This window comes from Gavia stellata, chromosome 14 (genome assembly GCF_030936135.1).
Source record: "Gavia stellata isolate bGavSte3 chromosome 14, bGavSte3.hap2, whole genome shotgun sequence".
NCBI lineage: Eukaryota > Metazoa > Chordata > Aves > Gaviiformes > Gaviidae > Gavia > Gavia stellata.
In genome coordinates, this window is record NC_082607.1 from 7,975,914 (window position 1) to 8,002,284 (window position 26,371).

The 26,371-nt window shown below is 40.8% G+C and overlaps 1 protein-coding gene across 1 annotated transcript in view; it reads left to right on the top strand.

The window, feature by feature from the left end:
- The first annotated feature begins 4,243 nt into the window (after positions 1-4,243).
- Positions 4,244-26,371, top strand: part of FGF13 (fibroblast growth factor 13) — a 119,383-nt gene continuing 97,255 nt past the window's right edge. The window contains exon 1 of the mRNA XM_059824411.1: positions 4,244-4,409. Within this exon, the coding sequence (XP_059680394.1) occupies positions 4,244-4,409 (166 nt within the window). The remainder of the gene's footprint in view (positions 4,410-26,371) is intronic.

Genomic DNA, 26,371 nt, shown 5'->3' on the forward strand with positions numbered 1-26,371 from the left:
GTTGGAACCCGAGCCAAGGCCTATGGACAGGGTTGATGTTATGGTTTCTGGCAATTCTAGATGGGACTGAAATGCAGTTGGACATAAAAGAAAGACACAAACCAGCCGAGTGTTTAGCTGGTGTGTTTATAGAAAGTAAACATGTTTGAATTTATCTTGAAAAGCATCCTGTTGCCGGCAATCATCCTAAAGATCACTTTCCTCTCTCTCAGTAAGGCATACAGGAAGAAGGAATTTTTTTTCTGCTGGCTTGTTGACAGTAAGTTTTTATTATCGTTGTCATTATTATTATTTTTAAAAACTAAGGAATATGCTACAAGGTGATATTTAGCAAGGTGAATGTTTTGATGTAGGAAACATAATAGTTACTGCAGCTATTTTATGCTAGCTGCTAAGCAAATTCCTCTCTTGAATACAGAGTTGCTGTGTTTTCAGTCTCTATCAAATTATAAGGAGAGGTTGGGGGGGAAGAAAAAGATTTTTTTTTTTTTTAAGCTATGAAGTATTTATTTATCATCTTCTAAATGAGAATATACAAGTTCTTTACTAGTACCTTAATGACCTGTCCATGACATATGAAGTCTTGTCCCTGTTTTACTCATGGGAAGACGGAAATGTAGACCACTGAGGTGTGTTACCCATGAGGATGGGGAGTACATTAGGGTGAGCAGCTGCTGAAGTACAACGACAGGGGTACAGCTGAATATTGGAGGCTGGCAGGATGACTACGCATCTGCCTTCAGGAAGTTGGCCAAGGAAATGTAGATGTGCCTCAGCGAAGGTTTCTTCTAATCGCTCTGGGAACAGCATCCATGTGATGGAGTGAAACTGGGCGTCTGCCAGGCTTCTCATGGGTCTTCTGCTGCCCTTGTTGAGCTTAGTGCTGGCTTGTGATTACTACCCAAATTAGCTGATTTAAAGCTAGCTCGTGTATCTGTGCATTAGACAGAGGAGTGTAAGCATATCCTAGATACTGCAATTAGCAGAGTCTGTAATGGAGGGAATAGCTGAGTAAAAACAATGTCCTCTGCTCCATATAGCACAGTATGTAAATACTGCTTTGGATTTCTGTTAATTCCTTAAAATTTACCATTTCTCTCCTGCTCTGGGGTATGTGTGGTTCTTTCATAAGTGTAGTTTTTATCCCATTAGCAAAAGCATAGTACATTCCTGGTGGTATTTCTCCTTTTTCCAAAGTGCTTGTTCACAGTTGTTTAATAATGATCCTTTCATGGTTGTAGACTGATTATTTTTAGTCATCAAAAATGGACATCATCGGGTTTTTAAAGCTTTTTATGTTAGAGTCTGTGTTGTTGGAACTTCCAGGTGGATTGGTTCTTGGGACCTGTAATTGAGGTCCTGTAGCTGTGATTTCAGTGGCTCCATGAGGGTGTCTAGCTGTCATCATAGCAGGGAAAAGGAGGCATTGGGGTCAGGAGGTGTTCCTGGTTTTGCAATAAATTCTCAGACTGACTTGTGGCCATTCATCATGTTAGGAAAAGGTTTTAGCTGTTCCCTTCAGAACACTGACATCAATTAAGTTATCCATATATCATTCCAGCATTAAGGCTTTATTAGAGCTGCGGTTCCCAGGATTTGCCCCAGATGTCAGTGCTATGATGGTCCTCAAAACCAAGACTCATTTATACCTGCTGTCCTGGATTCTAGTAACCCCATGTGCTTTTGTTGATTTCAGCATGTTGTTCACTTATTGAAGGTGTGGTTCTCTTTGTGGCTTATTCATATTTAAATAAATCTGTGTGTAGGTGGTGACATGAGTGTGTAGGTGACTGGTAAAGGACCAGTTATATCTTCTCTACCTGTCTTAGTGAGATTGCCTGAGATAGGGGTGGACCTACCTAATGATGTCAAGCAACTGTTTGCCAAACACTTGATGAATGGAATCAGTCCGTGGAGTTGTTTTGCAGGTGCTGCTTGAGCCCTCTGAGCTTACAGAAGCTGGGAAATCATAGCCCAGTGCCAAACAGCTCTTGTGGCTAGAAGAATAGGTCCTTATGCCATACCTCTGGGTAATGACCAGTAGCTCTTTCTCCCCTGCAGACCCTGGTTAGCAGCTGCTAGCCTGATTTCTACTTTTTTTCACTAAAGTGGCAGTCTAGCATGGTGCAGCATTGAACCTTGTGGGTAATTCTCTGAGCTCCTGCAGTCGAACGGGACTTCTCAGGAAGGACTCTGTCTCTCAGAGGGTCAGGCCAGGGACAGGCCTGTTGAACAAGGCTGAGTTTCTGACAGCGGGGCATGCTCTGCTGTGTATCAGCCAGCTTGCTGGTAGAAGGTAGTTATGCGTTTCACTCCTCTGCTGGCTATTCATGTTTCATGGCGCACGTTATCCTTTATCCCCGTAAATGTCAGAGGGTTGCACCACAGGGCTCCCGCACCGTTGACATCAGTGTCACTGCACACAGTTCGCTGGTGGCTTTCCACAGACACTGGCAACAGCAACTTCTGCGTGGTGTCTTTTTGGAGGAGCGACCCATCAGGGCTTGTTGGTCTTTGGCTTATCTTGGGTGTTGACTCTTAGTAATTACTGCCAGCAATTGCTCTTCAGTCTCAGGGCTGTCAGTATGTTTCATGAACACATACATACCCTTCAAACAAGCCAAAGTAAAAATAGTATTGTTAAGGGAGCAATTATATGGCAACCCAGGCCTTGTGCTCGATTAACCTGCTGCTCTTTTTTGAAGCACTTGTGCTTTCCTATTAGCTCATGCATCCCTTTTAATGACACTTTATATGGATTATTAGTGTGTGTTACTGACACTGCGTGTAGTCTAATGAAGCAACAACAGCCAAGGTGCAAAGTGTCTCCTGTGGATTAATGAGGTCTTGAAAGAAGGTGACTGCCCACTGTGAAAAGAAAGGCTATCAAGTTGAATCTTATTTGTCACCTAGATATGACTCTTACTAGTACCGTTCTTGCTAGGAGAGAAAAAAATCAAGTGCATGAAAATGCAAGAGGATAATATTTATTTGAGGGGATCTATGTTTAAATCTGACAGTTTTTTGAAATGAATATATATTGGCAGATGTTTAGGAAACAGTTAAAATTATCTGAATTAATGGCCAACACTTCTAGAACCATATAAACTTACATAGCACTAGTGCGTCTGTAGTTTTAGACTAGCCTATCAATACATTCCTGGTTGTTGGAATTTTACTTTCCTAATCCTTGGAAAAAAATTTTTAATTATTAATTTTTTTCCCATAGTGTTGGAGAATCTCAGCTTGGTTTTGGCGGCGGTTTTATATCTCTGCATCACACTATAAATAACTAGTAGTGGTTAGAAACTGTCTTTTGAAAAAGCATTTAATTTTTGTTCTTAAGAGATGATCTCTGCCTTAAAGCTGTAAGCTGAAGAATCTCACTATCTCTGTTATTAAGGCTTCATTTTTTAGATAGTGGAGAAATGTTTCAATTCTTTCTGGTAATGTAATAGTTTGAGGTAGCTGAAGCTTTCTGTATGCTATATATTTTATCTTTTTACCGTTTAATAGTCTCACCCCATTCAGAAAACATTTCAGACTGCATATCGTTTATATTATTAATGGCAGTATTGATTTATAAGATCAACTTCAAAAAATGACTTGCTGTTTTACAAGAAAACTATCGGAAGAATTAATGTGCTTTCTCTTTGTACATCTACTCTTCTATCCATTGAAAATTACGATCAAGTCAAATGTCATTGGATTACCATCCTTGCTCTAAGGAACTGTATATAATTGCATATCCTGATAAAGGCATGTTCTTTTTACTTTGGGGAACAGATACACTGATGTTGCATTACCTGCAGATGTGGAATGATTACTCCCTGACGTTAACGCAGAGATTGCCTATGGCTAGGCAATAAAAGCATGCTTTGTTTGCTTTTTTTCCTTAATCTGCATGCAGAATAGATATAGGTGCTATAGGAGAATAAAGCAAAGACATAGGAGAGAACCTTGTTGCTTTTTGGAGCAGGGCGTTATTCTACTATTTATTAAAGCTGCATGAAACAATATAAAATGTTGATGAGAAGCATTGTTTATAAAAGTAAATGTTTTCCCCACCCTTCTACCACCATAACTAAGATACTTTACACTTCACGTTTTATTTTCCTTCCTATAAACATTTCTTTCCCTCCTTTCTTTCCCCCACCCTGACATTATGTAGTTAATTTAATTCTCTAGATTGCTTTCCTCAAGCTCTAACTTGAGTTCATTTTGTTATGTGGTGACCACAGTTATGGATGACGCTCCCCCTGGCACACAGGAGTACATTATGTTACGGCAAGATTCGATCCAATCTGCGGAATTAAAGAAAAAAGAGTCCCCTTTTCGTGCTAAGTGTCACGAAATCTTCTGCTGCCCACTGAAGCAAGTGCACCTCAAAGAGAACACAGAGCCGGAAGGTTTGTGGCACTATGGATCCATGTTCTGTTTGTTTCTATTATTTTTATTTTTCCATGTATGTCCCTAGAGCGTGCTGTGTGTTTTCCAGCCTGTGTCAGTGTAGAGCAACTGACACAGGAAGCGTGATGCACTCCATGTCCCCCTTTGCTTGCCTGTTAGTGTCTGATTCAGCTATCACGGGACACTATAATATAAGCCATGTACGGTTTCTCGTTCTAGACAAGAAGTAAAGTGACGCTGCTTTTTCTGAAATAAAGTTTGTTTGTTTCAGCTCTCATCATTACACACTGCCCTTTTTTTGGCTGCCAAAAGTTGCTTGCTACTTAAATGGCATCAATTCCTAGTTGGTTCTTCCCAGTAACATTTCTGAAGCTGCATTCTGCTGAAAATATGGCACTTAGACTCAGATTCAGCTTGTCCACAACACCTTTCACTCCATAAGGCTTCTGCATAGCGCTAGAGAATGCTCATGACAGCTATACTTCAGTGAAGCAGGATGAAGTTTGTATGTAATGCACGCCTGGTTGCATTTTGGAAAATGAAATGCATGCAGAGCAGACGAAAATACCTAGAATGTTTTCCTTTTCAGATAAAGCAAAGGTATGGTCTCTTCTAATGCTGTGTTTACTAATATGAAATTACTAATGAGGTATCTATATCTTTAACTTGTTCGTCTAGTGTACATAAGATTAAGCTGTTTTAAATAATATTTTTTAATATTTTCTCTTATTGTTCCATATGTGTTTTGCATTACTGCCTCATATTCCACATGGTAAGCCTTCTACTTTTTGCATAAGCTCCAGTATCTGCCAAGACAAATAATGCTACTGCTGGTAGATGTATTTTAAGGTGAAATATTTGGGGCTGAATTGTGCCACAATTGAGTCTGCAGGAATGGCAAAGTGAGCAGGCTGGAGCCCTTCGTCACAAATCACTTGTATTATTCTCTCCGTAACGATGGGTATCAGTTGCTGAGCTGTCACTATTAGCCCAAAATATTTCAGTCAATTGCTTTCTCCTGTTACATACCCCAAATTTTGCATGAATGTTCTTTGCACCACTTCTGGGAGATCTGTGTCTTTTTAAATGAAAGTATTTTATTAAAATACCATTTCTTTCTCATCTCACCAGAAATATTAAGTCTGACACAAACACTGGTGTAAGGTGTGGGGAGAGGATTTTAGTTGCAGTAATGATATAACTGAGTATTAAAATGGGGTTTTGAAAACACAAAGTCTAATTCTCCTCTCAGTTCTGGGGCTGACTTGATAGGAATTGTGATTTCATAATTCTGAACTCAATAAACATGAAGGAAAGGTGAATCCCATAGCACTCTTCTGGATTAGCAACTGCAATGAATTTCCTATCATCTGTCAGGGTTTGTGGTGTTCATGAGTAAATTATGAGCCCAGAACTGTTCATGTCAAGCTCCTCTAGGAAGATTATGACAGCTGAGCTACTAGAGGTGCTCAGCATCCTCGGCAAGCGATATTAGGTGAAATGAAAGATTCCATGTTAGCCATAAAAAGAAGGGTCCTAAACTTGGCATTGTTGACTCATATGCTGTATCTCAATTTTTCCTTGTGCTCATGTGTAACTCCAGCAGAAGCTGATGGTCATTTCAGTGGAACTTACACTGGGAGCTCGATTCCTGCTGGGCACTAGCTCTTAGCTAGTTCTAATCATTTTCAGTGAATAAATCAACAATTTGCACACTAATGACATGTTCAAGAGGAACAAGGGAAGCGGAGGTATGCTGGTGGGCCTTTTATCTCCAGAGCGTGAGTCTCCTGGGGACATGGTTTGGTTCAATGCTGAGGAATTCAGGATCTGCTGGGAGAAGCTTGCAAGGTGCAGGCTCTAAGTGAAGACCTGGGGAGCATCAGTTCTACCATATTGTCACCTGGAAGCCAACAGTTGCTCTTCTTAGATTCTTCATAAATCTACATACTGTCTCTCTCCAACAGCAGCTGTGTTCCTCCTTCCTCCATGGCATATGGTATTAATCATTCTTACTGAAAATGTTTAGTTCTAAGAGGAAAGCTTTTAATGTTTTACTTCAGTATACAAGGATGAATGTCTCTTCCCCTTCCCCTTTTTATCCCTCCTCCTCTCCTCCAGGAATTTTGCATTACCAGGCAGGGCACAAGAAGCTATGGCCATACTGACTTGTCCCACAACCATCTGAGTTGATGGGAATTCATAGGGGTATCAATTTTTACTGTTGTGTGATTTCTGTATGTGTTTCTGTGAAAGATGTTGCCTCTAGCACGAGAGGGAAAATATATATTTAGGAGTCCTTTTAGTCTCTGTTGCAGCTTAAATTGCCTGAGCTGCATTGGTCTTTTTCTTTAAATCTGTGAATTTCCTGGCAATGGTGTTAGACCCACTGAAAGACTGATGTGTGTCATCCTCAGTGGTTTGTTGGCATGAAGCTTGAGAAGTTTTGAGTGTGAAATAATCTGAACTGTGCTTCCAGTGCAAACGCTAAAACAGTCGGTTGAAGTCAATGGAGTAGCTGAAACAAACCCTACCTGAATACCTTCTAGTGTGAACCCAGCAGTTAACAGCTCAATTGTGCTGTGAGGATGAATGAAAATAAATGTTTAAACTTGTTACTATAGCATAATTTACACATTTTTGAAGGTACTGGAAAGTATGATGACTAAGAAGCTGTTAGGAAAGCTCTCTGAGTAAAATGTCACAATGGAAGTTTTATGGAAAACTGCAGACTTGAAAGACTGCAGAGTATAAAACTGTACCTTTTTTTATCTGCTGAGTAATGACATGGGAACAGATACTAAATCCTGCGTATTTCTAGCTTTGCAACTCTTTGCCTAAATATTTCATTTAGGTGATGGATTTCTTCTCTGTGCTTTTTAACCACTTTCATACAGGGTTAATGCTTGGGAAACCTAATTTATCACTTCAGGATTTGAACCCCCTAGGCATGTAGGATGATACCAGGTAAAAGATTTTCCTGGCTTTTTGTAGGGTGTTTGGGGAATGTTCTACTATTTGCTGAAAGACTTAAATACCACCTCACTCTGGTATCTGACCAGGTGGCCCATAATTTCTCATATCTCAGGCCCATTTCTAAAAGCAAGAGAAGGAATGAGAAAATTAGATCCGTGTTTCCTAAATTAACCTGTCTTGGTTTCTTGTTCTTTTCCTGACACCCTACCTGCCTGCTTGCAATGTCATCGTTTTTCACACCGCTTGTTTCCTCAAATACACCTTAGCAGAACAGGTCCAGGGCCAGTACATTTGATATCAACCTGGAGGACACATAGAAGGTCCTTGGTCCAGGATTTTTAGCAAATATAGTTGTTTTTTAAGTGGTAGATGTGGAAGGAAGGAGGAGAACAATAGGAAGTAACAACAACATTATCTTCCCAAAATGTGGAAATTTCCATTTAGGTCCAGTGCCAGCAGGGTGATGTCTGTCAGTCTGGATCGTAGTTCAGATAGGATGCTGCCTTTCCTACTGCTGTAGGAAACTTTCGCCTGAGTTAGAAGATGAACTGCTACTTTGTTCTGCATCATGCCAGCTTTGTTTTGTCAAAGTCATTCTGCAGTTTACAATGTTGTGGATCTCTCAAATGCAATAAAACGAGCAGACCTGACATCCTTACCATGATGCTAGGTCCTGTGGGCATTGTGCATTGTTTACAATTACCTCCAAGCAGCAAGCAGCAAAATACAGGGTGTTTTTGTAGCTTCCCTCAAGCCAGGAGTACACTGCTAGCAGGAGAAGGGCCATCTGAAGTACATTTTGCAGCTATTTGTCCTCTTAAATAGTTTAAACATAAGCTGCTGCTATCTGTATAAAAGATGGTTACATAAAAAGAAGTCTGCTTCTGGAAAACTAATTTGGGTTGTATTATTACATCCAGAGGAGGGAATATAATGAGAGAAATGTTTTTTAAAAACACCCATTGGTTAGTCACAGTCACATAACCAAGGGTCTTGGCCTCTTGCCCACAATTCTGTTTTCATGTGGGGTTTTTTGCCTTTTTTTTTTTTTGTGTGTAACATTTAGTCTCCCTCCAGGCATACATAACCTTTTTACACAGAAAAGCAGACAAGCATGGCAAAATGTGTATTGGGGATGGGGAGAGAGAAATCTGGGATAGCAGCTGGTAATGAGGAAAGGCAGATTTCCTCAACCAACAGGAAATCTGGTTAGATAGAACATGTTAAGGATGCTAATGTGAAACAAGCAGCTTTGCGGTTGCCCTTGACAATGGTTTGTTATCTTCATCCCTAGCAATGGTGTGACTGGCAGAGCCAGTCCCGGGGGCGAGGAAAAGGTAGGACATTTAAGCACGTCATGTGGGAGGCTGGCTCTTCCACCTACTCCACGTGCACATGCGGTTTTGTTACCAGCAGAAATTCAGAGCCTTTATGTAGTCATACTGAATGTCCCTTTGGTGATCCAAGCATCGTGTCACCACTGATAGTACTGTTACTTGACACTTTAATTACACACTTTTCTTCTAGACCCAGTCAGTCCTATTAACCCAGCTCCCTCGTTTAATTATGTTAATGCATGTGCATTTCTGCATTTTAAAGGAGAAAAAGAAAGAAGAAGGGGAAGGAGAGCCTGTATTTGAAATCACGGAGAACTGTGAGAGGTTTTCAAACTTTACGTATTGTTCAGAACTGAAAAAGTCTTTGTATTCCAGTGGGGAATAATAAAGGTGAGCAATGTGAAACATAGGTACATTAACCTGTGCCGGTCGTGTCTGAGATGACCTGGCACACTTGGCTGTGAAGACACCAGCGAGAAGGTTTAACATCTGTGCTGCAGGTTCATTCAACTGCCGAGTTAATCTGGACCAACAGTTGCCTGAAAGGAACTCACTGGTTCATTGAATAGAGGCTCCTGCTAAGTTATATCATCCTATTCATAAACTTTATCAGGGTTATGGTTCCTTGATACTAAATCAATCACATTTCATAATCTTCCATGATGTTTTTCATCATGTCTTCTGATTTCAGTGGAGGTGAGAAGTGAAGACTTGGTACCTTGTTTGCCAAGGCTCTTGCCAACAGGAGCATTTAACCCTTTTCTGCTGCAGCTAAGCTGTCTGGCCTGGGACAGTTCATCCCAGGGAGGGAAGCGGGAGGGCAGGCAGTCTGCTATTGCCTTGTGTTGTGCCCTGCAGCCCTCAGTGCTCTTGTCATCACCCCTTCCCTCAGCAAAACCTTGTTCTTGACTCTGCTTTTGCCTGCACCTTCCAGGTCCTCCTGTGGGGAACGTGAAGCTTTGACCTTGCCTCGTTCCCAAGTCCTGGCACAGGCAAGAAGCAGCAATGAGCAATGCCTGAGCCTTGTCCAATACTAAATGAAAATAAGCTCTAAATCCTGTCATCTGGATACACATGGAGTTGCTGCAGCTATGGGACCATATCTGTACTGAAGGATGATCTAGAAGGAATTATATTGACCACAAAAGCCAAAAGTCTGAAGCTGCTGCTGTTATAATGGCTTTTTCTCCCAAAGAGAAACCGACTGACTTGAGTGATTAAATGATAACCTTCTATTTCAGGGCCTTGGGAGGCAGTGGTGACAACTGCACTTTTATTTTCTTCAGATGCTTTAGTATATAAAGCAGAATAGCTCAGTCCTGTAAGTGGGTGAGCCCTCTTGCCCTGATCCTCCAAAGCCTTTAAGCACATGATTAACTTTAAACATGTGAGTGCTCCCAGCAGAGTCAAAGGGGTTGGGCTGTATTTAACGAGCTTACCTGCACGCAGTCTGGGCCTGGCTCGGGTTCAGGCTCAGACAGTGTAAATCCAGAGTAATTCCACCAAAATCCAAGATTTACTCAATAGTTACTTGTCTGCAAATGAGATCAGAACCCTCTCATACAGTTTAATTTGTTTTCTTCTTTTCTTACTCTTGTAGGAGTTTATACAACCATTCATGACTGAACATGCTTGTCCTCATAGCATTGCTGTGCAGTAGGGAAATTTGATGTTTCCTATTATAAAAAGGGAAGTGAAGAACTTGATTCTCAAAACTATTTGGGTATCTCATCAGCATTAGTAACAGTAACACTGCCTGCTGAATCAGCTCAGTGCTAGGTACTTAACTATTATCTTTGGAATATTCTGGGGTGTGACACTTCTAGCCATGCAGAAATATTGCAGAGCTGGGAATTCAACATTTTTCCATAGATTTAAACTTTGAATATGAGGTTTTTAATCTTTCTTTTTGGCAGCGGCTCTGCAGCAGCCTGTGCCAGCTGAACTGCCGTCTGCCTCCAGCCCTCCCTTCCTCTCGCCTCCCACCACGTGCTTGTGCGTTAACCCGTGCTTCAGCAAGCTCCTCCACCAAACGCCTTCTTTTCTCACCATGTGAATTAATGAATGGCTCGGTGCTGGCTGAGCCCACGTCTGGCCGCGGCAGGAAGGGCTGGGTGGCATGGTGAGGGACAGAAGACGGGGGGACAGGAGCAGCCAGCATTAGCAGGTAATGCATGAATGGTGACAGGTTATTAGGGTCCTATTTCAGCTTTACCCTAAACTGTTATCCTCTACTATTTCTTTCATTTTCTGCACTTTATTTACTTTTCACCAAGTACTTGGCTTTATGCTGAGTGTTTACACATCCAGCTGTGTGCTGCCTTATAAAAACCATCTCTTTTTAGGGTGTCTGGACTTGATTTAAAGAATAAGGTGGTGGTGGTTCACTGTTTAAAGTCCTGAGCAGGAGGCATCTAATTGTTGATAAAACATTTCTCTCAGCACATAGTACAATGATTAAAAAGCGTACGCTGAGGAAGGCATTTGAGGTTTTGAAGAAAAGTCACTGAATGTAGCATTTTGAATGGCTTGCAAATCACTTTTGTTCCTGAATTCACATGTACCTGCCACCTCATGGAACACAGTGCGAGAGCTTTCCTTCGGGCTTTACTTAACTCCTGAGAGGCCTGGAGCTCAGTGTGTTACACGCAGCCATGATTCCTGCATCCTGTTGATTTGCTTTGCTGATTCCTTTTAACTAATACACCTGCCAGGTTATCCCTACCTACCTGAAAAATAGACTTTTTCAAAGGTCTGTGGCTCTTGCTGTCAGCTGAATGTGACCTGAAATAAGGCTTACAGCTGGAAGGTCCTTCTTACTGTGTACACACACACCTCTCAGTCCAGGAGATAGTGTGCACACCTTAGTCTGTTTGTCAGACTTAAATCTTCAGAATAATGTAGCTGGAGGAAATGAAGATAAAATATAAGGAATAGAGGTAGCCCAGGCACCCTCTTTTCTGATAGAAGAAGGGTTTCAAACCTAACAATGCCACTGCTCTTTCCAGGCTGCTGCCCAGGCTAGCAGCTCACAGAGGGGGAATTCAGCTGGTGTCCGGCATGGATGGACCAGTGCTCACTCTGCAGTCACTTCTTACCCAGCACTCTTCAGGGGAGCTGGTATTTAAGTCATAGTTCTTGCAGACTATGTCCTTTGATCAAACCTACTGTTCTGAAGTACCTTTGTGTGTTCACCTGTTTTTTGAATCCCTAGTCCCTTTTGGACTATGTTCTTTTTGCTGCTAGACACTTTCTTTAGTGGCCAGATGTTTCCTGGCCTCTGTAAAGAATGGTCACATTTCAGCCTTCTAGTTGGTGCTGATTTTCCAGCGTATGCAGACCTGCCTTTCAGGGTGATGATCCTCATGGAGTCATCAAGTCAGTGGTCCCAAGTCCGTAAGTAATAGATACACCAGGAGAGGCACTAAGAGTCCTCACAGTACTTTTATCTGCCATCTCACTTGGCCATAAGTAACAAATTGGAAATTAAGGGGTTTGTTGAACTGTGTTTTCCTGGTGGAAAAATTCAAAGGTGCAGCTGTAATTGTGAATTGTGTAATTGTTAGCCAGATTTGCATTCTGTAGCATCAGAGAAGTTTAAGTAAGTAATGGCATTAGGAGCAGTGTTAGCGCTTTTATTTGAAGACAGTGGGTTTTAATTGTCAAGCTGGAGCTGGCCTCACCACTGAACAGATCATGACAACCTAAAGAGAACTCTCATCTCTTACCTTACTTGTGTACAAGGCAAATCTTTTATCTATGCCTTTTACTATTTTGCTCTCATCTCAGAATAAATATTCACTATGGAGACAGTATCTGGCGCTTAGCATATCTGAAGTAGGACATTTAGACTAAATGAATCATATTGATGTTCTTTTCTCATCTCGTCTTTAAAGGACTCTCTGAGAGCTTCAAAGAGTTCTCCTTGTATGGAGGAAGGCCTTTGTCTGGGTACTTTTTAATTCCATGCCTCTCCTGAGAAAGCATCAGGCTTCACTCTTCAATCTGTCCTCATTCTAAATAAGATGATGTAGGTCTTTATTAATAATGAAGGTTCTCCGTTGTACCTTATTCAGCTACATGGCCCGTCATAATTATTGCACAACCCTTTATCAGTGGTAACGTCTGTAGTATTTAAATATTGCCCTTTGGGTTGAGAGCACGCCAAATTTTTCATGCTGTTCCACGTTAGGACAACTTTGGAAGCAAGGAGTTGTTAAACTTCTTAGCTATCACTGGAAAGTTGTTTCCTTTCCCAAGGCAATCTCTTACAAAAGCATTTGGGCATGTCTACATGGTGCAGCAGAGCGTACTGTAGAGATCCCCTAGCTACTGTCCCACATCTATGCAGCACCATGCAATGGTGTTGGTAATCTCAGGGATAATTAGCTTGAGTAACTCACAGTATTGTGTTGCAGTATGTCTGTGGTTTCCAGTTCCAGGGTTAGTTCAGCCCATATCAAACTCAGGGGTTTCTGCTCTTCATTCCATCAGCAGTCTGGGCCTTCAGCAGCTGATACCTCTGAGTGAACAAAAGTGAAGCCACAACAAATGGCAAGGTTCATCAGAAAGTCTTGCAGACTCCTTAACTCCAAGATTATCTGGAAAAGAAGAGGAACGCAGTCTTGCTTCGAACTCAGTCTGGTCTCCATGTGTTCCCTCAACTCCGTGTTTTTCTCTCATGCTTCTCCTTGTTCTGGATACTGCTCTGGCAGAGCTGTGGATACTTTCAGAACAAAGCTGAGGAATTTGCACAGCAGTGCATTTTATTTCAAATATGTGGTGAGCACGCTATGCAGTAACATGGGTTAGTGTTCTTTTATGGTTGCATAAGCAGTTAACTTTTGGCACTAGTAATTTTGTCTCTTCTTTGTTCTAAGTGTCCTGACCTGTAAAGCTAAAGAAACTGAAGAAGCTTTAGCAGACCTCGTGAGCACAACAGAGGTCCAAAGATTGCAAAAGGTCAGAGTTTTCCTAGAACACTTACGTAAAACTATTGAATGTTTTTTCAGTAGTGTTTGGGAAAAGTCAGTGCTCAGACTGTTTCATACTCAGTTTTTTGCCCACTGGTATCCATCTACAGAGTTTTCGTGCTGTGTATGTGTTCTTTGATTTTGCTTATATGCTTAAAAAAGCCCAGCTTTTGTAGGACAGTGCAAAGTATTTGCCCATCTTCTTTTAAGCCAGCTTTTGTTCTCCAAGACAGAAAGATGTACAGTCAAGCAATGGTGTTCAGGAAGACTGAACAGGTGATTGCAGGGTATTGATCCCAGTGTGCATGTTTGTTTCTTTCTACCATGTGTTTGAAAAAACTGAGACAGACAGATCTTATTTTTCTGAAAGACAGACTACGGAAAAGGTTGCTTAAACCCTAAAGATTACAAGGGACATAAACCTGCAAAGGTTCTGACCTGCAGAGGTGTATCCAGCACATGGGTGTGCATCCTCTTCAAGTGACACAATGTTCCTTGAACTCCTGCTGTAAAGAAAATGATGGTGCATTTTGGAAACAAGAAGAAATCCTTTCTCAGGCATCTTGGATACTTCTGATCTGAAGCTGTCTGCCACGGTTTTCAAGTGTGCTAAATAATTCTTGCATGTTGATTTAGCGAGGAAAAAAATGAAGAGTATATACAACTTGCTGCACAAGAAGTCGTTAGGTACCAGCTGTCTTTCACGCTTGACATTTCCACATTACATGACAGTCCCTTCTAGAAAGGTTATTGGTGTAGCTGTGTTAGTTCTCACTATTCTACACTATCTGGTCAAATTTAGCTCTCACAACAGACTAAAAATCTAGTGGCCACTCTTTGGATTTGTGCCATCATCATCATTAAACCAGAATTTAATTTGTTTTGTGTGGCCCTTGGCATAGAGAAGTCAGAAGAGCATTGGCGTATAGAGTGGTGACTGAGTGTAATGTTATGCAAATATCTAAGCATCTTGATTGTTGTGCTGGAGCCTCATACAGAAGACAAATGAAGTAGCCCAAACCTGCTTCCTCTTAATTGCTGTGACTGAGGTTTGGGTTTCTTAACAAGTATCTTCTAAACAACAGCTTAACCTTCCTCCTTATGTTTGGTTTTCCTTCTTGTTACAATACACCTGTCTCAGGGTTTCTTTCACAGAATCACAGAATGACAGGGGTTGGAAGGGACCTCTGGAGATCATCTAGTCCAACCCCCCTGCCAGAGCAGGGTCACCCAGAGCAGGTTGTGCAGGAATGCATCCAGGCAAGTTTTGAATATCTCCAGAGAAGGAAACTCCCCAGCCTCTCTGGGCAGCTTGTTCCAGTGCTCTGCTACCCTCAAAGCAAAGTTGTTCCTCCTCATGTTTAGATGGAACTTCCTATGACCAAGTTTGCGCCCGTTACCTCTTGTCCTGTTACTGGGCACCACTGAAAAGAGACTGGCCCCATCCTCCTGGCACCCACCCCTGAAGTATTTATAAGCATTAATAAGATCCCTTCTTCTTCTCTTCTGTTCTCCAGCCTAAAAAGACCCAATTCCCTCAGCTTTTCCTCATAAGAAAGAAAGATCTTGGATCTTATGGAAGAGGCACATTTCATTCCTCAGCTGTGTTCCTTGCAACCTTTAGGAGACGGTTAGAGGCTTAGCTAGCGCTAGAGCCTCACATCCTTAGAGAATGAAACGAAGGGGTTTGCTATAGAAGTTGAAAAAGTATTTATACATCTGAATCAGCAGAACTTACTCCATACAGCAAGCTGGTTCTTCAGCATCCATTGAAGATGCATTAATAAACTGTCATGAGACTTCTGAGGGCATGGAGGGCTCTGATGCCAGTAAACTGTGGGCTGGTGACTTCAGGAATAAGGGTGTTTTCACTCGTATCTCCTGCCTGCCTTTATGGACAGCGTTGGTTTGGAAGCTTTACCAGCTTCGACTTCAATATTGTGGGGACAGATGGAGCTGCAGAAAAAGAGTCTGCCATGAAGACCATCTGCAGGACAAGAAACTGGGACTGCAGTGAATGTGGTGCTAGGTTTCCCATCTTTGGAAAAAGGCATTAACAGCACAAACCACGTTTGTGGTGATGTCGGTCTCTTTAAACCTGCTTTTCCTGTGAGCAGTCATATGGTTTCTCATTTCTGCAATAGGTGATGCCAAATATGACATTTAATTTTAAGAGCTGTTAAAAATGTAGTTTATTTCAGTTGTGCACCTTAGCTTAATTGGTGCCTGCTTCTGTTTCTCTTCCTCTGCAACTCCAGCTCGTTTGAGTCAGTAGTTGAAGACCGAATTTTGCTTTCTAGTTGCTCTTACCCCTGGTGAGTATAATCATTCTCTCATTTCAGACAAGTGGCAAAGCTGATACCAAACATTGCTAGCACCTCTCAAATATTGTTAGTAGAGAATGTTTAAGCTTTACATAGGATGTTCCCTTCTAATGATGAGCTATCAGCATTAACCCAGTAGAGTTCATATGGCTGGCCTTTTTATGATAAATTTAGATTAAATACACTGTAAAAACAGCAGTAAGCAAAAAAATTGAATGGGACTTGAGCTGCCAAATGCAAGTAAGCGGTTTCTTAAATCGCTTGGATATTAAATTAGATAGATGTAAAAATGGTGAGAAATTTTGCTGGTCTTTGTACTGATAACAAAGGAGCATGTTTAGGAAATTACTATTTTAATTGAAAAGAATTTCATGTAGTGCATTTAATAATGTGTGCAGCGAAATGTACAGTCAGTATGATATGGTTCTGGATATATAAAAAAAATACAGTGCTAGTTATTTCAACATTGAGGGAAGCTTTGAGTGAAAACAAGCTTTCCTGCTGCTGCTGAAGAACATATTCTACACGATATGCAATTGCTACTGAAGTGGAAGTTATATATTCTCTAAAATTTAGATGGATGCTCTGCTTGAAAAATTCCTTTGCCCCTTGATAGTTTCCCTGCAAATAACAGGCAAGAAGGTTATTTAAAATCACTTGTCTGCTAGGTTGCTGAGCCAGCTACCTTCAAGGCATGCTGATTAGCCTTGAGGAAGACTAAGCAGATCACTAAAAGCATCCTGAATTAACGTAGACGCCTCCTTTTTGAGAGTGATGACCACCTAACCAAAATTAGTAGGTTGTTTTAAAGAATGACAGTTTCTCTTGCGGAGGTTTTTCTTGGCTGCTTGTTCTTTGGAACACTAAGGTATATGCTTTCCTAAGGATGCCTGTTCTGTGTGTAAATAATATTTCTTTCAAATTCAGAATAGAGGAGAACATCTTTAGGACGTAACAGCAGCAGATGCTCACCTTGTGCAGGCTGGTACCATTGGGAACCCTGAGAACTCTGATGAGTTGATAGATCATGTCCGCTGAAAATCACTTGAAGATAAATGTACTTATTTACTGAAAAACACTTCTATTCCCCATTCCTAATTTGAAAGCAAGTTGCAAATAACTGTGGACTAATCATCAAGATGACAGATGGGTTGAGTAGGGTGGCAGTGATAGCAGAATGGGTATAGCAAGGAGGAGAGGGCAGTTTTTGAACTATAAGGCATCATGGTACTGAGGAGGAGAGGTTGAAATGGGAGAAGGTGTGTCCAATGATGGGGAAGAAAAGTCTGATAGGAGAGTGGTTAAGAAGCTGGTGGTATGGACAGGTGAGCAGGGTGCTTTTGGATGAACTTGTTGGCTGTGGATGAGATCCAGAATTGAAAAAGAGAGGGGTCCCTGAGCTCCAACAGAGTTAAAAGGCTACTGCATTGGAGAGGAGTTGGAAGCTTCTTCTGGATGGAAACCTGAAAGTGAGAGAGATGAGCTGGAGAGGACAGAGATCTCCAAAGAAAAACAGATTAGTTACTCAGCTGCAACTTTTGTTTTGAGTAACATCATCTTCATTATGCCAACATTGCCAGAGAACCATGGTCTGTTCTCCTTGGGTTGTTCTGCCTCACCCTGTGAAGATCTGACCCCATGAAGTGACCAGCCAGATGCACAAAGCACAGCAGCTTCTACCCTAACTCCATGTTCCTGACTCCGTTTATACACTCATATGCATGAAATGATTTAATAATGTAAACAGTAGATTCCAAACACACAAGTAATTGTCCATATCCTCAACTTACATATATTTAATAAAGTACTTTGACTTCTGTAGAATGCTGCCAATTTATATCTGATCAGGTGTATTTATGGGCAGATTCTTTAATTTGCACATGCAAATGACAACGTGCATAATTGTTCATCCAAGAGACTAACTGAGGAAAATCACAGGGTAGCACTATGACAATTTGTTCTTGATATAATCTCTCCTATAGCAGAATTTGTACTGCCTCAACAGAATTGAAAAGGTGCCTTTTAAAAACTAATGTCTCAAAAAGACATCATAAAAAAAAAAAACCCAACCAACTCTTCTGCCAGGATTTTTTTTAGTGGTGTGTTTTGGAGTGGGTTTTTTTTTTTAGGAGTTTTATTGCCAACTTTTAAAGTCAGCTTGTTTCCAACAGAATTATGTTGAGATGGATGCTTGCCGACATTTTTCTTTGTAAGTCCTTGGCCAGACTCTTATTTATGCGTAAAACGAATTCACTCATACCAGGATGGATGCGGTGAGAGTTCTGTAATACATCCCCAAAGATTTCATCACATACCTTTGAAAGGCACCAATGACTTAACTTGGTGTTGCAGAGGAGTTCTATATTTAGCTCGCCTCTGTTACAGGAGCTGTTTCTGATTCAAGTGCCAAACTCTCTATCTTCATTCCTTGTTTTATTTCTAGCAATCTTGCTGTATAACCTGTGTTTCATGAGTCATTCTGTTTCCCTCTGAGTTGGTGTCTGAGCTCAATCTATTATTGCTCTAAGAAGCCCATCTTCTCTGTTTAGTTCTAGGGAAAGGATTCTCGCTGGAAGGCAGGAGGAGCTTGGGGAAGGAGCATCCAGTAAAATACTGTCAGCTTTTCAGTCTCCTGGAGTTGATGTCTGTGATGAACACTTACTTTTAAGGACACAAATCTGTAGGAATATTTTTTTTGTAATCCGTAAGTCAAGGTTTATAAGGAAAAACATGCAAATCTAAACTCACACACCAGATTTCTCAAGAAATTTCTATTGCTGTAGGTTGGTTAGAAAGGAAACTTTAGTTAAAAGGTTCAGTTGTACTACTTTGATTTAGGATGGGACTCCAGGGAAGGATCAAAACAGATTGGTTCTTGCAGTTGGTAGTTTGAGCAAATTCACAAATAGTTTAGGGCTTCTTTATGGTCTTTAAAAATCTAGTGGCGACGGTGTTAGAGTATGGGAGAGTTGATGTCTGATTTCTCCATCATTGTAATAACAAGACTTGTTATTTCTTGAGTAGTGTAACTTGTTCAAATTGGCATTGCCCCATTTGAAGTCAATGGATCTTGAAGCTGTGAAGCGGAGGGATTGCAGGAGTGGAGTGAGTATTGGCTGGGAACCTGGCTCCTAATGCTTTCTTCTAACTTCTTGAGAGACTAAATACTCAACCTTGATTTTATACGTAGTGCTGCCAAATGTTCTAGGAATCCTCTGCCACTCCATTAAGCTTAGCTGCAATGAAGGTCCTGTAAAGAGCAAGCGATAATGGCTTTGCCTGCTTCAGCTACTCCTAATAGCCCTTCTTCTCAGCAGTCTATTAAAAACAAGTGAGAGGGGAGGTAGGAGGAACAAGAAGAAAACCATATGCGCAAATCTGAGAGATCTTACCTGGAACTATGTCTTCTGCAGCTTTTAAGGAGTGTCTGTAACATGAACCGTGAGGACTTAGGAGTGAAGTACTTTCAAAACTGTTTTTTGTCAAAGAAGAAATGTGGTTCACCAAAAAAGGGGAGTGACTGTGCAAATGTGCTATGTAGTTGCATGGGTCACAGTTCATTATCAACTTTGCATTGTATAAATTGATTACTTCTATTTGGGGTCTAAATTAAGCCAAGGAAATACTTTCTATGTTTTTTCTCAAAGAGGTTTTTTTCTTCCTTTTTTCTTCTTTTGTATTTTTGGTAGCATCATTTTATGGATTCCCTGCTCTGCTTTCCAGCTTTGATACTGGGAGATCTGAAAGTAGTTAGGAATTTGAGTCAACCTGAAACTAGACTGGCTTTAAAATCTGTGTTCTTAAATGGTATCTGGCTATAAAATGACTTTGGAATGTCCACGGTCTCTCTCTCAATCACTTTTATTAATTGTACTTCCTGAGTCTCTCTCTGCTGACGAAATTCCTAGTTTAGGGGATATGTAACTAGGAGGGTGGCTGGCTACAGCCATCACCCATATTTAATGCTTACGAAACTGTGGGAACAGGTCACTGCTTCCTCTGTAACTATGTGAAAGCCTTCTGAGCAGTTGCAGGAGTGTTTACTGGAGTCTTCCCATGTGGACTTCTCTTTTCATGGTTTATAGAGGTTCCTCATTATAAGCCATCTCATCCTCCATTTTCTGTAATAACAAGACTGGAGGTCAAGTTGGGAAATTATCGTAGTCGTCTTGCAAAATTGTTCTAAACCTTTCCCTCTCTCTTAAAGATTGCTCTGAAGACTAATATATCAACATGTTTTACAGGGTATCTGTCGTCTTCAACTGCTTGAACTAGTAGAAGATGTGAGAGTTTTTCCAACATGATGGAGAAAACTATTGGAATATTAGAGAAAGGTGTAGTGTGGACATGAGTCAGGGTTTTAAGTATTGGTAAACTTAAGATGTTCAGAAATCGGAATCCATGGGTTGTCTGTCCATCTCAACAAATGAGCTGACAGCTCAATCCCTTGTCATGTCCTTTCAAGGTAACCCTGTGATGCCATTTTGCTTGTTGCATTTGGTTGCAGGGCAAGGAAGTGAAGTGTAATACATATATGACATTCAAGGTAGGCTGAATTGATCAGTCTGTTTGTCATGTTCCTTCTGCATAGGAGGACTCTGTCTGTGATATTTTTAAAAGCCATTCATTATGTTAATAGTTGATGCAGAAGTCTACTTTTTTTTTATTCCCCTCTACCCAAAGATGTATCTTTCCTTGAGCTAAAAAATACTTTCCCTGGACAAAAATTCACATTTTTCTCTAAAAAAATATTCTTCCACCTGGAGACCGAAATCAGGGAAACCAGTGAAATATCTTGGTCTCTTTCACTGATAATAAATAATCATCTCATAGGTAAAGGATGGCCAAATTTTATGTTTCCGTATGCATCTCCAATCAGTAAGTTCAAGTTATATTGCACATAAACAAATGCAGGTAAAGATCTTCTCTAAAGTCTCTTCTGCTCATACCTCTAAAGAGTGTCTTCACTTTGACAGTTTGGCAGAGAGAAGGGCATCAATGAAAAATATAGTTACTAAGTACAAACTAGAAGCAAAGGAATGGCTAGGAAATTAAATGTGTAGGAAAATCCAAAAATCAGTGTAATTCCTGTGTTTTATAGTGATCGTATTTCCTCCTTGGTTGTCAGGTTTGCGAAGTAGATTAAAGATTAATGAGCAGAAACACTAGCAAACACCCTCTTCACAGAGAAGAGACTGTTGTGCTTGCTGACTCGCATTGGCATAGTTTCAGCTTTAAAAGATTCAAAGTTTATTGGCTGGGTACCCTACCCTGCAACATTAATTGCTGTTGTCCCGGGACAGTGTATTTCCACTTAAGGATGCGATTTCATTAAAGTAATAGACTTGGTTCTTACTTGTACTAGGTCATTCACACATTTTGATGGTTGGAAGGAGCCTTGCAGTGACATTAAGTTATTCTTTTAAGAATGTTACATCGCCTTTCAGTTCCCTTTGCACTAAGGGCAAATAAAAGGCAGGTGTAGTTGGATTGTGTGCTTCCTTAATAATTAACAAATATATGAAATGGCTTAAGAGAGTCTTGAGGTTTTTTCTGTAGCTTCTATGCTATAATTAAGTCTATCAGTGTTGAATAATGGGAAAGCCAGGAGTATGTTCTTCTTTGTCACAGTGAATGAAGGAAAATGTCAATGCAGAGACCAGATTAGATATTCTGCACAGTATATCAAATTGTTCTTCATGGCAAAATAGCTTGATTAGGATAATTAATGTAGAGGTGTTGTGACTAGGTGTAAAAAGTGCTGAATAGCGTCAAGTTTCTAAGTAGTGCTGTAAGTTCGTGTCTCCTATTAAGCAATGGGAGTTGGGAATTCAACCAGGAGAAAAGATCTTTCTGTGCATGAATTGTATATGAATTGTACAGCATTCTGCATAGAAGAGTATTACAGCAGGAAGCGTGGCGCTAACCTCACCCACAAAGCACAGTAGTAAGTTTTCTACTTGGATTTCAAGTCTGAGAGGATTAGGTTTTTCTGAATTGCAAGTGGGCTGCTGTGACTCAAGGCAGAAATGACACTAGATCATCTGAGTAACGGAGGCCACAAAATCTCTTCCAGACTGTGGTATTAAGCCCAGCACTTTATTTGACTCAAATATCTCTTTTTTGAAAGTCATCTCATACAGTTGGACTTGATGATCTTAAAGGTCTTTTCCAACATAAATGATTCTAAGATTGATCTTCAAGATACACCATCTTCTTGGTGGTCCGTTTCCCTCTCAAAAGAGAAAATTGCTCTGAAAAATGGTTGATGCAATCATCTTCACTTACCGTAAAATGTCCTGTGTCTTATCCATATTTTAACTGTATTTGCTAGACAGACTAGGTTTGGGTATACTTAAAAAAAAACATAAAGATTTTCATTAAAGCATACATAGAATAGCGTGGTATGTTAACGGAAAATTGGTTTGTGTGGAGTCCTGTAGAAGGGAGGTTCCCCAACAGCATTTGCTACAACTGCAGAGCATCTGTCCAAGGACAGCATGTGCACCAGTGTTACATGGGGAAGGGGGGGACAGCGGGGAGGCACCTGTGGCTTCCCCACCCACAGGGAAGGCACGCAACCTTTGGGCTAGCTCCGGCAGTGCCCTTGGAGAGCTCTGCGGAGTACTGGTCGAGGTTTGGGGTGGGTTTTTTAATGACATTTACTCCAAAAGCATTTGGGACCCAGTAGGGAATTATTTCCAGTTAGTTCATCAGCTTAAATTTGGAAAATTGTTGCCAGCGGATTTCAAACCCATTCATTTGCCTGTCGGCAGAAGCGATGCGCTAGGAAACGCTCAAGGTGTGGTGTGTTAGTGAGAGGCCTCCCATGTCAAGGTATCTAGAGAAAGAGACAGACTTGCCCTTCAGTCAGGGCTGAAGTGCTTTTTGATAACTGAGGGACTGAATAAACCAAGGCTGTTCTTTTCTTGAACAAAGTGATTCTTAAATTAAATTTCAAGTATGTGTCATTTTTTATTTCTCCTCCATTTCAAAAGTGAATAAATCAGTGGAGGGAATGGGAATCGTGAGTATAAAATTAATGCTCTGTTCCTGTAAGTTCTGGAGTCAGAGAGCGAAGGTATCGGCAGACTTTCCTTAACAGCTTCTCAAACTTGGGTCTTATTTATCTTATAATTTGAGAATTACCCTGTCTCCAAGGTTATAATCATATTCTCTGTAATTATGGACCACCATATGTACAGGGAATGTTACCAGAATACTGTGGCCCTCAATCTCCTGTAGGTCTGCCCACAAGAGGCATTTACTATCTCCTCCAAGCCTGCTGTCTTGGTACTCTCCTCTGTGTGTGTCTCTGGCATGTGAAGAAGACTTAGCCTTGGCATTGCTCTTCTTGCCCCAAGAGAGATCGCCTAAGCAATCAAATTGCATTTAGATCAGGGTTATGTAGGATGAGAAGGTGGGGAGGGTTGGGGAAAGAGACCACATATGTTTCAGATTTAATGGTGTGGTGAATTATGAGTAACTAATTGCAGTGGTGTAATTAAAGGCAGTTAAGCAAAGCAGACAAACATGCATATTTACTAAAGGGTTATTGCTGTCTTTGTTATCAAATAGAATTCAGACTTTGGCAAATTGTAAGGTGATTGACAATTCATTTTAAAATTACATAGATTTGAAACTCTGTACCCCCCAATCTGCAACAAAATAAAATTTAAGAAATTGGCATAAATGAACATACAACCGTAAGGCTAGAGAAAGGCTGGTACAGCTAGTGAGCAAGTAAGGAAATTGCTTTTTAAATCCATTTTAACAAAGCAATAGGAAATTGTTTTATTAGGGGTCCTAGAGAGCTGCCCATGCTATGATTGATCTGATCATGTGAAATATTGACCACTGAGAACCTTTAGTTTTAAAGAGACGAGTACAGGTTACAGAAATATGCATTAAATGAATTAAATACATATTTCAAAATGCTGATTACAGAGCAGGACTTCAGGAGGAAGGGAAAAGAAAAATAGGGAAATGTTCAAATTTGGCTGTCAGGAGAAATATTACTTGAACTGTTTCAGATCATTCAGATTGGGACACAATGGCTTTTTGTCACAAAAAAAATGTCTTGATTAATAATATGGAAAAGTAGGTTTTAGTTTTACAAATGGTACTGAATTGAGAGTCAAGCAGATAATGAGAAACAATTTAATCTGATACATGAGGAGGATTAATTTTGAGTACCTGGGTTGTAATAGGGCAGCACAGCTCAATGCAGATAAATGGAAGATAATAAGCTTAGGAGTAAAGAACTCCATAGTAAATGACTGCTCAGATAGATGCTGCAGCAAGCTGACTTGGGGCGGGGGGCGGGGAATGAGAAGTTACTGGAGAAAAATTGCCTATTCAGCAGCAAAAGCCAAAGAGAGGAAATGGGATATTGAACTGCTGCTGAAGTGGAATAGCAAAGGACTTAAAAGACGGTGCTTAGTGCTCACCGGTGCGCTGTAACGCTGGTGGTGGAAAGGCAAAGTGCAAGTTCCAGAGGGAAATGCAACTCACATGGTTCAGAAATCTCTACAGAAAACCAAAATCCTGGTTTTGAGAGAAGCAGGACATTTGTAGTTTTGTAGCCTGCTGGCACAAGATGTGTAGATATATATTTTTTTTCTACCAATGCCAGGTGGAAATTTTGATTCATGTAATTTGGGGTTCGTATGTTCGTGAAATTCAGAGCAAAACTGGGGAAGCTGCCAAAGGAAAGCTCCACAGAGATCCTTGGGGAGTCAAAGGGGGAAGCCCACACTGTGGAGCAGAGCTTTCCTGAGAACTCTTTGGCATCATGAGAGTGAATCATCTTCACAGCGATGTCTGACTGGGCCAAAGTGTGGGGCAGTATGATGGAAGGAAAACATAGTCCATGCTATGATGAACTTGTGGGAGCCTTGCTTTTGGAAAAAGTTCTTCTGCCCTCTCAACTTAAATCAAACATAAATGTTTTGGCCTTCAGAGTTTTTGGTTTTTCTCTTGTTTTAGAATGTATTGCTGTGATGACTTTATCTAATTCAGGTTTTCTAATATATTTGTAGTATAATATTAGTGCTGTTGTAACCATAATGGATAAGAAGTCAGACACGGTTTGTAGGAAAAGGTGGTGTTTTTAACTCGTACTAAAAGATGCTGCTTCTCCTTAAAGTTGTTGCTCACTTCATACCTAAAGAACGCCATAAATGCCCGCTTTTTTTCAGTATTTACTTCCACCTGGCAAGACTTCTGTCTCCTATCCTGACATCATTTGGTTCCGTTTGCAGCCTCAACTCAGGATGGCTGTGAGGATCATTCTGTGTTTACTTGTGGCAGAAATAAATGACATAGATCTCATGCTTACATACTGCGTTACCGTTCTTGAAAGGTTAGCACAGGTGGCAGAGCCTGCTCCATAACCAAGACCAGTAAAGAGTAGGTGCTTTTAGTTAAGACTGAATATATTCTAAGCTCGACAGTGAAGCAAAAAGGAGTGATGATATCTATTGTTACTGTAATTGGATTATGGTAGTATGTATCCGTGGTTTAGTGTTGTCTCATATAAAAAACCTGTTCCATTCCTACCCAAAAACATGATAATCTAAGAAGATACTCCCACGTATTATTTCTCTGTCAAATAATAAAGCTACAGTTATTAGATTAGATGGTCAGTTAAAACACATGATTTTCTGTCCATTCTCATGCTGCTGGTAGGAGATCAATAGCCCTTGTTGCAATGTGTCAGAGATTTCTTTGCTGTGAGCGTGGTTCACCCAGCAATTATCCTCTGCATCTTCCTTGCAACATAGACTCACCAAAAATTTTGGGTTACATTCTGAATTTTAACAGGTACTCTAAAGATGTGCAACTTACCTTTAAGGATAAAATATTAAAGGTAAAAGACACATAAGAACAAGGTACTAGCCTCTAGGGATGCTCCAGCATTCCAACTTCACAGCAATTTAATTAGAAAAGCGAGTAATTAAAGAATGAACATTAATTAAAAATCATTAGTTTCAGCAAGTGTTCATGTTCTCTTCTTCTGCTGTTAACATACATATTCTTTAAGGTCAAACTCTGTAGAATAATACTCTCATAATGCCTCAGATATGCCAACTGTTAACACTGAAACTTATTTAAATGTACAAGCTGGGACTGCGATGTAAAGCTGCTTGCACATCGTCGTGGGGACAGTGTGGCCTGGTGGCTCTTGTGCAGGCAGGGACCGCTGCCGGACCACAGAGAGAGGGTGGCCTTTGTCCCTGCTGGCTCCTCGCTGCATGTGGCCCTAAGGGTGCCTAAAGCCAGGGCTGGACCTGTTCCTCCTCTGACCCTTCAAGCTGAAAGAAGGACTGTTACTGGCAGACTCGCTCTC